The sequence below is a fragment of the Alligator sinensis genome, unplaced genomic scaffold (assembly GCF_000455745.1).
Source record: "Alligator sinensis unplaced genomic scaffold, ASM45574v1 scaffold886_1, whole genome shotgun sequence".
Lineage (NCBI taxonomy): Eukaryota > Metazoa > Chordata > Crocodylia > Alligatoridae > Alligator > Alligator sinensis.
In genome coordinates, this window is record NW_005842040.1 from 184,644 (window position 1) to 197,288 (window position 12,645).

Sequence of the window (12,645 nt, forward strand, 5' to 3'; positions counted from 1 at the left end):
CCTCCAGGGCAGTGGTTCTCAAGCTTTTTTTTTTGCTGACCACTTGAAAATTGCTGAGGGTCTCGGAGGACCATTTAATCTCCATAGTCAGAAAAAATAAATCAAGTGCAGGGCCAAGTACAGATATTCTTGATTGTTTCACAGCCTTTCTGTAGACCACCTGAATGGAGCTCATGAACCAGTGGTGGTTCGCGGACCACAGTTTGAGAACCTCTGCTCTAGGGTACAGTTTCATCCAGCAACACATTGTATTGAGAGTTTTATCTGAGCAAGAAACCTGAATGATTTAGCTTAGAAATGCTGAATGTCTAGCCCATGGGCCAAATATGGCCCACAGAGACATGGCACCTGGCTTGTGGGGCTCTCCAAGGTTCAGGACAATTGGCACCAGGGGAGCAGTGGCCATTAATATGGCCACCTTCCCAGCTGCCAAATTCCCAAACCTCAAGCCCTGCACAGTCATCAGAGCTGGGCTGTAACCCAATTCCCCTGTGGGGCCAGGCCACATTTCATTCCCCCTGCCTTCCTGTTGGGCCAGTTGGAGCTAGGCCATGATCTTTTGCCCTCCTACCTCTCCTCCCACTACAGGGATAAGTCATGCCTCCTTCCCCCTGCAGGGCTGGGCAATGTCTCCTCCCCCCACATCTGTACTGGGCCAAGCCACACCCCTTTCCCCCCACAGGGCTGGGTTGGAGCTGGGCCATGCCCCCTTCTCCCCCTCTGTGGGGCTAGGCCACCCTCCCTGCCCACCTATGGGGCTGGGTTGGGGTCAGGCTGCCCTCTTCCATAGAGGCAGATGGTGCCTGCCACATCTGCCCCAGGGACAGGATCAGGACCACCAACCCAGATCCGGCCCGTAGACAGATCAGGCACTACTCTAGCCTTCTGAAGCAAAATGTTGAACAGCACTTGTCTAGCTGGGATTGAAAATTGCCAGACAAAAATATGTACAGGACGGGGCTTTACAATATTGTAGGCTGGATTCTAAACAACACTGAATAATTCCCTCCTTTCTGCAAAAGATCATCAGTCATTAAAGTGGCCTTACCATCCTTAGGCAATGAATAACAAAATGACTTTTCTTTTAAGACTCAACCCCTCTCCCCATTATAGGTTGATACTGTACCCCCTGTACTTTCTCTGCACTTCTTTTCCATTCCCTTCATTTCCTTTCCCTTCATTAGTAGTTAACTAGATATATCATTCAGTGGCTTCCCAAAAACTGAAACAGTGGAAAATGCCTCCATGGGAAGGAAAGTTGTCCATGATGAGATTATGGTGTGATTATCACATTCTGACATGCAGCTGATGAATTAGTTGTAGAATTTTCAGACAGCACAAAAATACAGAAAATTTGTGATATCGTATCTGAGACTGGGGAGAAAACAGGGGAACACAGACTCTTCCAGACTGAAGGCAAAACTTGAAGGTTTTTTGTGAGGTATTTTCTTTGAGTCTAGTTTCCTAAATACAGTAAAGTTCGGGAGTTGTTTCAAAAAGGAACATAATTAGCTAGCTTTGGAGCACAATCTTTCCCCTGGTCCTTTCTCCTAGAATACGTGGTGATTACTTTTGGACAGACTGCAGACGGCATTATATTCTGCATGTTATATGAAAAGGATTGTGGTAAAGTTTTAGAATTTATGGCTGTGTCTACATGTACTTTTACGCATGCCTAAACTTAATGTATATTTGCCTAATATGCATTAAGGCATTTTAGGGGTACATGTACATGCGTGTGCGCTAAGGCACATTAATGCGGTGTGCAGACCAACTTGGGACTAAAGTTAGCCCCAAGTCAGTTGACTTACACAGCATTAATGTGCCTTAGAGTGTCCATATGTGTGTTAAGGCATTTTAGCTATTCATGCCTAAATTTGATACATGCTTTACAGGTATCAAATTTAGGCACAAAAAGCTAAAAATCATCATTTTTAAGGAGCATTAAGTGTGCACATGTGTAGACCTGTGCATTTAATGTGCCTTAAAAATGGCTAATGCATCTTAAATCAGCACATGTAGACACACCCTTTGAAAAATGTCTTGTTAGTGCTGTGCAGACATGATGAATACTAGTATGAGAACAAGGAAATGAAAGAAAACTCCACTTTGGTTTATTTTCCCTTAGCATCATAAAGTGTGGTGTGGTGAGGAAAAAGAATTAAATAATAGTACAACAGAGTTAATTGTTCAGAATGTCTGAAAAATAGAAAGTATGTATTTTAGAAAGAGCATATAGTTTTTCCAATGTCCACACCTCCTCTCACAAAAGATTTCATTGCCTCTGCTTCTCTTTGATGCTATTTGTAGAGATCTCAGGACCTGACCTGGTTTCAACGAGCATGTTTTGCTTCCTCTTTCCTGATAAAGGTATGAAGCAGAAAAATACCAAAGGGAAGGAGTGCAATTTGACGTTGAAAACTTGCGTAAGGAACTTGACAACCTGACCATTGTTACAACAGATCTGGAAATGGAAATTGAAGGTTTGAGGGAAGAGCACATACTCAGGAAGAAAGACCACGAGGCGGTAGGAAATGTTCTAGCCCTTAACGCATCCTGTAATACAATTCTTTTGCTGATAGGTGGTAAAAAGTGGTTTATACATGGGGTAGATAATTCTGGGTTTGTTATGTTCAAAGAGAGCTAGATCATACCCACAGTTTGCATTTACACATGATCTAGTAGATTGGAGTTCTCTAACTCTAATTTCAAGTAAGACAGCCACTCAATTTTGGCCTAAGAAAAGTTCACTTTTACATCATTTGTAAAATAAAATAGTAATACTTCCCTATTTTACTGGAATGTTCTAAAAAATAATTATATATATACTGACTGCAGATGTACAGTAGCTGCAGATAAAACCAGTAACCAATAAGCATTATCTTTAGCTGCTCCATTAGTTCTTATAATCAACAGAATAGATAAAAATAACATGAAGAAATTATCCAGATAATATAGAGTGCCTAGACATGACCAGCGACACTGCTCAGACACACTGTAATTACAGCACATTGGAGCAAACTCAATTAATTGAGTCTGCTGGAGCATGGTAATTACCGCGCTCCAGCAGACTCCAGCATCTCAATCAGCATCCCCATGCTGAAAAATGTAAGCAGGGGTGCTTTGACTAAAGCTCATTTGATGAACTTCAGTTAAAGCATCCCTGCTGCTATGGGGATCCCTGCAGCATGGGAATCCTGATACACGAGACACTCCAGGTGCTTTAATTAGAGCAGTTCTCTAATTAAAGAGCCCCTCCCCTACCCCCTGAGTACATGTATAAATGCCCATAGTGTTTCCTAAGGTATGAAATTATCACTATTGTTAGTTTCAATCTCATATTAACCCTTACACCCTGCAGTTGAGGATTATTTTGTGATTGTTGGGTTTTTCTGCACCCATAACTCAAAACAAATATTTGTTAAGGGACTCAGGGATGATGAACTCTGGAGAGGTCAAAATTAAAATAAATTGGTTTATGAACCTCTGCAACGTGAAACAATGTATTTTTCCAAAGATCTCAATGCAATTAGTGAGATCAGAACCCTTTGGAATTAAAATTGACCATTCTTAATTCTCACATTGTTCTAATGCTGTTGTCCCCACACTGTTGTGCCAGTACTTGAACGTGTCTTTTTCATTCAGAAACTCTCAGTCATTACCCACTGAAGTTCTTAAACACCACGGCTAAGTACAGGCAGTCAAAAACCCTGAGGCTGAATGGATAGTCTTCATGGGTTAGTTTAAACTGCATAGATTGAACTGATAAGCAAGTGACAGACATTCAGATTTGTTCTGGAAATGCAGCCATATGCCTGCAATGTCTTAGGTCAGAAGTGGGGGATGCTAAAGCATGCCTCCCTGGTTGGCAGGAGCAGGCAGCTTGAGCCAAGCTTAGCCTGCCCACCCTGCAAGAAGGGATTTGCAGGGGAGGTGTAAAGCATCCTGGGATGCTGTGGGATTGTGAATCAACTTGAATCTGGGAAGTAATTGGGACAGAAGTTCAGTAAACTGGTTTAACTTAAATCAGTTAAGTCTGATACTGCATCCACCCAGGTTTATCTTAAACTGGTTTCTGCCATTTTGAAAGTAGCTTATGTGCACTGAACTTCTGTTGTGTTACAGATTTTAGCTGGTTTCTGATCACTTATACTGGTTTATGTGTAACTTCTGTCCCTAGCCCATGAGTAATGCTCAGGGGTGGATCCAGGGCACTAAGGGGAGTACAGTTGCACTCTCTTATGGTTGTGCAATGCATGCACAGTGAGCATAGCTTGCTGTTGTGGGCTTCTGCTGGATCCACCACTTTGTCTTGGCTCTGGAGCCCAGGAGGTGAATAATGCCACTGCTTGTCCTCCCACTTTCCCTTGTTGTTGAATTCAGCAGGGGGTAAAGGGAGGGGGAAAAAAGCACCCCCTGGGCTCCAGAGTCACACCAAAGCAGTGACTCTAGCAGGAACCCATGCCAATATGCGGGTGAGCTCAGGGAGCTCACTGTGAAACTGTCACATAGCTGAAGAAGGTGTGACCACACACATTACTGCCCTTCTGGATCCACCCATAGTGGAATTCTTTTCATTCCTGGTCATGTAAGTGGCTATTTTTTGGTTTGGCGCTTACAGACAGGTATGAATTTTATTCTTGGATGCAGAGACCTGTGCACATAGATGACTCCATGTGCAATAGTCCATGCACTGGCCATGTGCATACCCAGACACATGCATGCACTCCTTGTTGATACATCATGGCATCCACCATCTGAAACTTGTGACTAGCAGTTGTTAGATTCATGAGGAGGACCCTTCTGTGTTTTAGTCCCCATCACCAGGCAGCTAGGGAATCGGGGCTCCCTGTCCAGGGAATTAGGGCTCTCATAGAACCTGGGACCTGGGGCTCCCTGTCCAGAGGTGGTTTGAATTCTGTCTCCTTGAGTTTCCACTACAGCAATTTAACCACCATGCCACAGGTCGAGCATTCTCCAAGCTCTACTCTGGTTCTCCTTTTAAAGCTGGTCCCCTGGGCCTGTATATCCTGCTTCCCTGAAAAATGCTCTAACCACCAATCCATTATCCCGATCGGCATTATCCCGATCTTTCTCCAGATTTCCCTTTGAAACGGGCTCACTGCGCAGCCCAAAGAAGTGCATACGTGGAGTCAGGAGGAAGGGAGGAAGCCAGAGGGCATGCTTTTCAATGAGGTGATCACGGTTTAGAAAGAAAGGGGGCCTGCCTTCCAACCTGGGCCCTCTCCTCCTAATGAGGTTGAGCTGCAATCAATATTAAATGCAAGGTGTAGGGGACAACTTAGACAGGGGCCTGGGCACTAGGCTATTGGGCTAAAAGACAGGAATGTCACCGTCCTCCCATAGTCCTCTAGCATCTAAGACCAGCAAGTTATGATTTTTCTCTAAATAAAAGTTCACATACACATGTGGCAATCCTATTTTACCAAGCAGCTTCCCAGCCAGAAAGCAGTAACTGAGCATGATTAGGGGCCCCACATAGGCTTGAACATGCAGAGCTGAATTGCAAACTATACGTAAGTGCCACAAACTGCAGGTCTGTGGCTGCATATACACCATTTAGGTATATATGTGTATATCAGTAAAAATAAATAGGATTCATCCCCAAGTATCTTACTTTGTGATTATATTGTGCTATAAAGTAGAACAGAAATCCAAAGACTAGACAAGTGAGACTTCCCTTAGCTGGTTTCCTTGCATACCTAGAAATAGTAATGAATAACTAAGGTATAACAAATCTAGGAAGCTGGACACACCAAAATGACTTGACAGTGTCAAATCAGTCTGCATTTTGGAGGCTGTAGTGTCATGTCCTGGAGTGCTGCTTTTTCTGGGTGCTTTTGAAGTGGCATCAGTGTGTGCTACACTGGAAGGAATGTTATCACACCTGCTTGACTTGTTCTATAATCATCTTGTTTACACAGTAGTTATATATTTTAATCTAATTGTTCCTTTAGCAATTACATAGAACTTTTTTAGCAACCTCACCTAAACTTATTATTTCATAAATACTAACATCTATCTACATGAAACTACATGAAATTACACCTGGACTTACATGATCCGGCCTGATATGAAGTTCCTTCAGATAACCATTGAAAGTTCCAGTGCTTGTTCTTGTGTCATGCTCCTAGAAACCTTTCAAAAACAGGCTCTGTCATCAGTTTTTGGTTGAATTCTCTGGCTTATTCCTACAGCAGGAGAAGGAACAGAAGCGGACCACTGGTTTGGCTATGTCATGCTATTACACGGTGTTTCTCCTTTCCAGCTTGAGCAAACACCCTTCAGCTCAAAAATTCATGGAAACATTTTAAATCAACTAATCAAAACATTGGTGAACTTTCCTAGGAGATTTTGAACTCTAGCTGTTTCAGATTTTGGATGAATAGATATGTTAATTCTTATTGTAGCCCTATTAGCTTATAAGCCTTTTAATCTAGTGGTTCTCGGCCTTTTCAGACTCAACGTAGCCCTCCTTAGACTCAAGGCACCCTTTAGACACAAGGCACCCCTCCATACCTTTTATGAATTGAGCAGCATCCCATTCCAAAAACTAACTTATTTATTACAGTGCTTACCTCCTTCCAGAGGGGCTGAGCAGTGGGATCAGGGGCACAGCCAGGTAAGGAAAAGCCAGAGCCTACACTTATTTGCTTATCTCCTCACCCCTGACTTATCTTCTCAAACCTTGGGGCACCCTTCAAAGGACCCTGCAGTGCCCCTGGTTGCCCTAACATTCTGGTTGAGAATCACTGGCTTAATCTCTTAAATGGCATAGGTCTGAAGAAAATGAAGAAGACCTGATTGGGTCTGGCATTCACACTGTTAAAAAACACAAGATTCCTTTTCAATAAAGGCCATCGAACTCTTTCTCATAAACATCCTAGTGGCTTGTCATATGTTTTGCAGATTAAATATTTATTGTACCATATACATATAAGAATACTACTCATTTTTCAGGAAATGAATGCCCCAACTATGGAATATTTCAGCTAGACTAAAAGTAACCTCCTTTCTAGCCAATACGAATTCCCTAATTATTTGAGAACTTCCATAATCGTCTAGGTTCTTATGTGTGCTCACTGTAGCTGGTTCCTTATGAAGTTGTATGCTAAAATAGTGTTTCAAAGTGGTGGGTCTGAAATTTAAAACGAATGATCAGATTAGTAAACATGTCAGTCTAGATGTGTGTTACCCTATAATTATTAATAAATAATTACTGCAGGCAGTGCACCTGCCTGGCTGAACTCAGGGATGGAGTTAACATACAGGCCAGTACCAACAATTTAAGTGTCCACAGTGCATAGGCTGGGGAGTCTTTTTGCATGAAATGTAAAGTGTGCTGTAAAGTAATATTACTTGTCCCTTGAATGAAATTGCAAGGAGTCTTTTAAGATTGTCAGGACCAAGCAGCATAGGTGTGTATAATGATTAACTCATTAGAATGAAAAAAAATTAGTGCTACTTACTGGGCATGTCTACACACTCATTAATGCACCTTAGACACTGCACATTTAGTTTAGTATTTCTTTAATAAAGTACTAACTAAATGTGCAGTACCTAAAATTACTGAACAGTAGTGCTGGCACACAGTTATTTAGTAATGCTTACTGGTCATTAGCCTAATAATGCAGCGCAGTTGGCTATTAGCACGTTTTTTGCCATGACACGCTACTGCGCTATGTTGTCAAGCTAATGCACAGTAAGTGTCTCATGTAGACACGCCCACTGAGGATGGGAATGGATGGGATAAGATGGTAATGAGAATTTTTTCTCCCCCTTTTCATAAATACATCACAAATGCTTATTTCTTATCCTCTGCTAATCTGAGTAGGATATGCACGAACAACGTTCAACCAAGGATGTCAATGTCAATGTGAAGGTGAAAGCAACACCACCAGAAGATTTGACCAAGATTCTAGCAGGGATAAGAGAGGATTATGAAGCCATTATTGAAAAGAACCGCCGAGGCCTTGATGTCTGGTACAAACAGCAGGTAACAGAGAGCTACACAAACTTCCTTCTGATAATTTTAACAGTCCGTCTATTTTTATAAAGAATATATCAGTATCAGTAAACTTTTCACTTGCTTTTGCTCCATAGACTTCAGCAGCATCCCTGGCAGTGACCAACAGCCCAGAACAACTACAGAACAATGACAAAGAGATCAAGAACCTGAAGCGCAATTTCCAGGCCCTGGAGATTGAGCTGCAGGCACAGTTAAGCAAGGTACCAGCGAAGAAAAGCAATGGCAGGTCATTTGTATTCAATAACTTCTTCAGCAACCTATGGCTTGGGCTAAATTTTGTTCTCATTTACACCCTTGCATCTCTGACTTCCATGAAGTTATAGGACCATAAGTGCATTACATATATTTCAAAGTGCAGTGTGTGTTCTGGATTTCCTTTGCAGAGGTTAATAAGAAGAAATAATGTGACCTTTAAAGAGCCTATTAACACTATACCCAGAAAGAAAAAGCATTTCTAAGATATGACTTGAACTATATTTATGTTTACTCAGTCTTTGTGAGGAGGAGTTTCAAGCTGATTATGATTAATACCTGAGAAAGGCATGATCAATGACCATTTCAAAGCAGTTTCATGCTAGCATAACTCCATTTGAAAACAAAGGAGTTGCCCTGTTGTAAAACTGGATGAGCAGAGCAGTGAATCAGGCCAGAAACATGCTGTTACTACATAGCTATAAATAATAATTCTTGTGAGGATTAGTTATAATTCTGGATATCATCACAAGTTCATTCCTATGTTTCATTAAAGAAAGACCCAGTAAGAAGAAACGAGCCTTTAGCAAGGGGAATAGGGATGGGTTGATTTATGCTCCATTTCTACAAACAACTATGTACATGCAACATTTTACTTGTGTGACCTATCCTGGATTCACAAAGATAGTCATGAGTGTGACTAAGGGTTTGACAGACTGGAACCCTGGGATCCGACACGTGTGCAGAGTCTGCTGGATCGTGAAAATTGACATGCTCCGGCAGCCTTCTGTGTCATGTGTATCAGCGTCGCCACGTGTCTCCACGCTGAAAAAATGGTGGCAGAGCACTTTGAAATAAAACACATTTGATGAACTTTAGTTCAAAGCACCCTGCCACCATTTTTTCAATACAGGGATGCCCAGGGATGCTGATACATGTGATGCATGGCTCACCGATTAGCGCAGCTCACTGATTAAAAGCACCAGGCACCATGACCTAGCATTTGTAAAAATTCCCATTATGTTTGCGAATTCTTCTGGTTACAAACCGTGTCTTTTGGCATTTTTGTGCAGCACCTGACACATTATGGCCACCTCAAAAATAACAACAAGAATGGTTTTATCTGCTCTTTCAGAAACATGCCCTGGAAAATACCTTGTCTGAGACCCGAGCTCACTATGCCTCTAGGCTGCAGAATATACAAGAGTTCATCTCCAAATGTGAGGAAGAACTGAGTGAGCTCCGTCATGATGTCAGGTGCCAAAGCAACAAGTACAAGGTTCTTCTTGGGATCAAAACCCGCCTGGAGAGAGAGATTTCCACTTACCAGCTGCTGTTGGAGGGAAGGACTGATGAGTAAGGCAAAGTCAGGCTGATCTGAGCAGAGTCGTCATGTTCATGTGATTTATGTATTTGTATTTACTCAAGTGTGAAATTGTGCAAGAGGAAGGATTTTTGCTGGTGATATCTTTTATTGGATCAACTGCATGTTTGGGATAAAGCTAAACAAGAATGCTTACCATGTATTTGATCCAACAAAAATCCTTGCCTCTTGCCATATTCTTAGACTGTCACAGTTGCAACATCACTCCAACACTACTAAAACTCATAATAAGAATCAGTCTTTTTATGTGTATAGACCATAATTAAAAGCATATGAGATACTAATTGATAAAAGGTCTTGGGCATGGAGACTCAATCCAAACAAGCTGGAAATTTCACTACAATGCATAGTTATTTGGACTAAATACTAGTTTGCTTTATATACCTAAGTACATATACACAACATGCAATTGCAGTTTCTGGCACTTCCATACAGTTTGAGATTACACATTGTGGCAAAATAGATTTGCCATACCTGCATACCTGCTGGAAGTAAAATGGAGAAGGCAGAAGGGCCCTCCCACCTTTTTCCAAATACGCTAGTGGTTAGGGCAGTTGCCTAGAAAGTAGGACACCTACATTCTCGTGCACCCTCACCCAGACAGAGCTGGAACATCTATCCTGCTTTCCAGAAGGTTGCTATAACAGACATTGCCTTGCCCCCTTTCCAGTCTGCTTCTTGAATTTAATCCTCTACTTGCTGCATTTAATATTTCTTAGATAAACAGCACAGGGAAAGTTCTTGCCCCATTGGAGACAGGGGCCTAGGATAGAATGTAGGTCCTCTCCTGCCAGGGCAGCATTCATCTCATTGAGGCACAAGCCTTCTGTTTTGGGCTCTTCCTTTGGCCTAGCTTCAAGAGCAGGGGCAGAGAAGGATTTCAGAAATACCTAGACCATGGCCTGGTGGTTAAAGCAATTTGCTAGCAAGCAGGAGATGCAGTTTCAAACTCCTGGGTGGGTGGAATCTAAAATCTGTGTCTCTTGCTCTTTGGGCAAGTGCCCTAGGCACTAGTCCATTAAGCTAAAAGGTAAGAGGGTTTCTTCACCTAAAATGGTTCTTTTGTGACTAAAACTTCAGGACTTACCTGGCCTTATACACATATATGAACGATAGTATTTCACCATGCTGCTGCTCAACTAAAGCACATCCCAATTGTGCATACTTAGCTAGCAGGCACACCTGGGCTTGCTCAGGAAGAGCTGAACTGCATACTTTGTGTAATCATACAAACAAAAATCAGTTCTGCAGCTGTGCGCACCATTTAGGAGCACAAGAGGAAATAGGATTTAGTCCTTTAGGTCTTTTCATCCCAGTTTATAGACCAAAAAAAAAAAAAAAGCAAAAAGCTTGAAGGACAATTTAGATAGGCTTTGGATAAAACATGAATCTCACCATGAAGTTTTGGCCCTTACTAATGGACTGTGTACTTTATCCATTTCTGATGCATATGAATCTCAGCATTTAGAAAACTCTGGGCCTCCCAGTCCTTTCTGCTACCAGGAAATACAGAATCTGTTATCAATACAATGAAACCAGGGACTTAATAAACCAGACAGGGGAAAGTTCTTTGTGTACTAATAGAGGAAAATCATAGGGAGACAGGACAAATATCAAACTTCTTAGCAGCACCCTGAAGGGTCCTAACTCTACCCATATAGAAAGCTCAAAGAAAAATATAACGTTTCTCATAAATAACCATAATGTGAACAAGACAGGGCTATTTGGGCAGAGGAAGAATTCAAAGAAAGAGTAACTAGACCCAAGAGTAGTGAAGAGTGAACCCCTTCATAGTAAAAAATTGGTTTTATTTTTGTCCTGTACATACTGGCACAGTGGTTACATTAACGTACCAAAACGTATCCATTCTTTTCTGCTCTCCTTCACAGGATAACAAGGAACTTTGAATCAAGTGCTAAAGGTAAAAGTTCCATACTGTATTTTCTTTTTTATAGTGACTGTTTCAATGCTCTTGGACATTCCTGTCACAATTACCTTAAATTCAGTGTATTCCTATGTGGGGGCCTATGCAAGGTTAATGAACCACTTAAGTCCCCACTTAAGCCATATTTTGCTATGAACAAAGTGATGTGTAGCCCATGTCCAAGAATTAATTTCATGCAGCATGTACCGGTCTGTTAACAGATTATAACCTATTTTTGGAACAGACTTCCCCAATCAGTGAAACATACTACCAAAGCTAAGCCTCAAACTAAGACCCTCAAGATCCATGAGCAGCAGCAGCAACTCCACAAAATCAGCTAGAACAGTGATTCTCAACCTTTTTAGACTCAAGGCACCTCTTAAATTCAAGGCAGCCCTTGGAAAATGCCAGTTCTTGGTTTTCACTCATTTTTTGACTACAGAAAAATAACGGAGCTATTTTCCTGTTATACAGGACTCAGAAAGGACACTGCAGGTTGGAATGGTTTTAACACTGTGAATTTCTGTTTGAAATGTCTGGGTTTATCTTGTGAATCGTGCACACTTGGCAGTGCTAACACTGTGCACCCTACAGCACCTTTGAATGGATCTCAAGGCATCCCAGGATGCCACAGCACCCTGGTTGAGAATCACTGAGCTAGAAGGTAGCTTCCCTTTGACTCAAAAGAAACATTTGGGAAAGTTTGCCCTAGTTGTCTTAGTGCAGATAGTTTTATTCAGGAGTAAGACTAGAGGCATTCAATGTCTTACCACAATTATGGATTAGCTAAATCCACTTTGAAACTGGATTTATTCTTGCTGAGAATTAGCAGTATATATTCATTAGCCCTGACTTAGCCTAACCCCAAAGTAACTTTCCAGAGTTAGTATAATTAATAAATAGCAAAATTAGCTATTGACTTCAAGGAAAATGTGGCATGTAATACCACTTGGGGATATGGCCCATAAACTGATACATTTCTTATTTCCATTCAGAACACACTGCATCAACTGACCACAGGCTGAAGACAATTGTGCAAGACAGTGTGGATGGACAGGTGGTGTCAACCACCATACATGAGATCCACCAGCAGGA

The 12,645-nt window shown here is 41.7% G+C and overlaps 1 protein-coding gene across 1 annotated transcript in view; it reads left to right on the forward strand.

Annotated features, from left to right (window-relative positions):
• LOC102377411 (keratin, type I cytoskeletal 23) overlaps window positions 1-12,645 on the forward strand; it is a 35,561-nt gene that overhangs the window by 5,991 nt on the left and 16,925 nt on the right. The window contains exons 3-8 of the mRNA XM_006022575.2: window positions 2,371-2,527; window positions 7,856-8,017; window positions 8,125-8,250; window positions 9,378-9,598; window positions 11,516-11,547; window positions 12,546-12,639. Coding sequence (XP_006022637.2) covers window positions 2,371-2,527; window positions 7,856-8,017; window positions 8,125-8,250; window positions 9,378-9,598; window positions 11,516-11,547; window positions 12,546-12,639 — 792 coding nt within the window. The remainder of the gene's footprint in view (window positions 1-2,370; window positions 2,528-7,855; window positions 8,018-8,124; window positions 8,251-9,377; window positions 9,599-11,515; window positions 11,548-12,545; window positions 12,640-12,645) is intronic.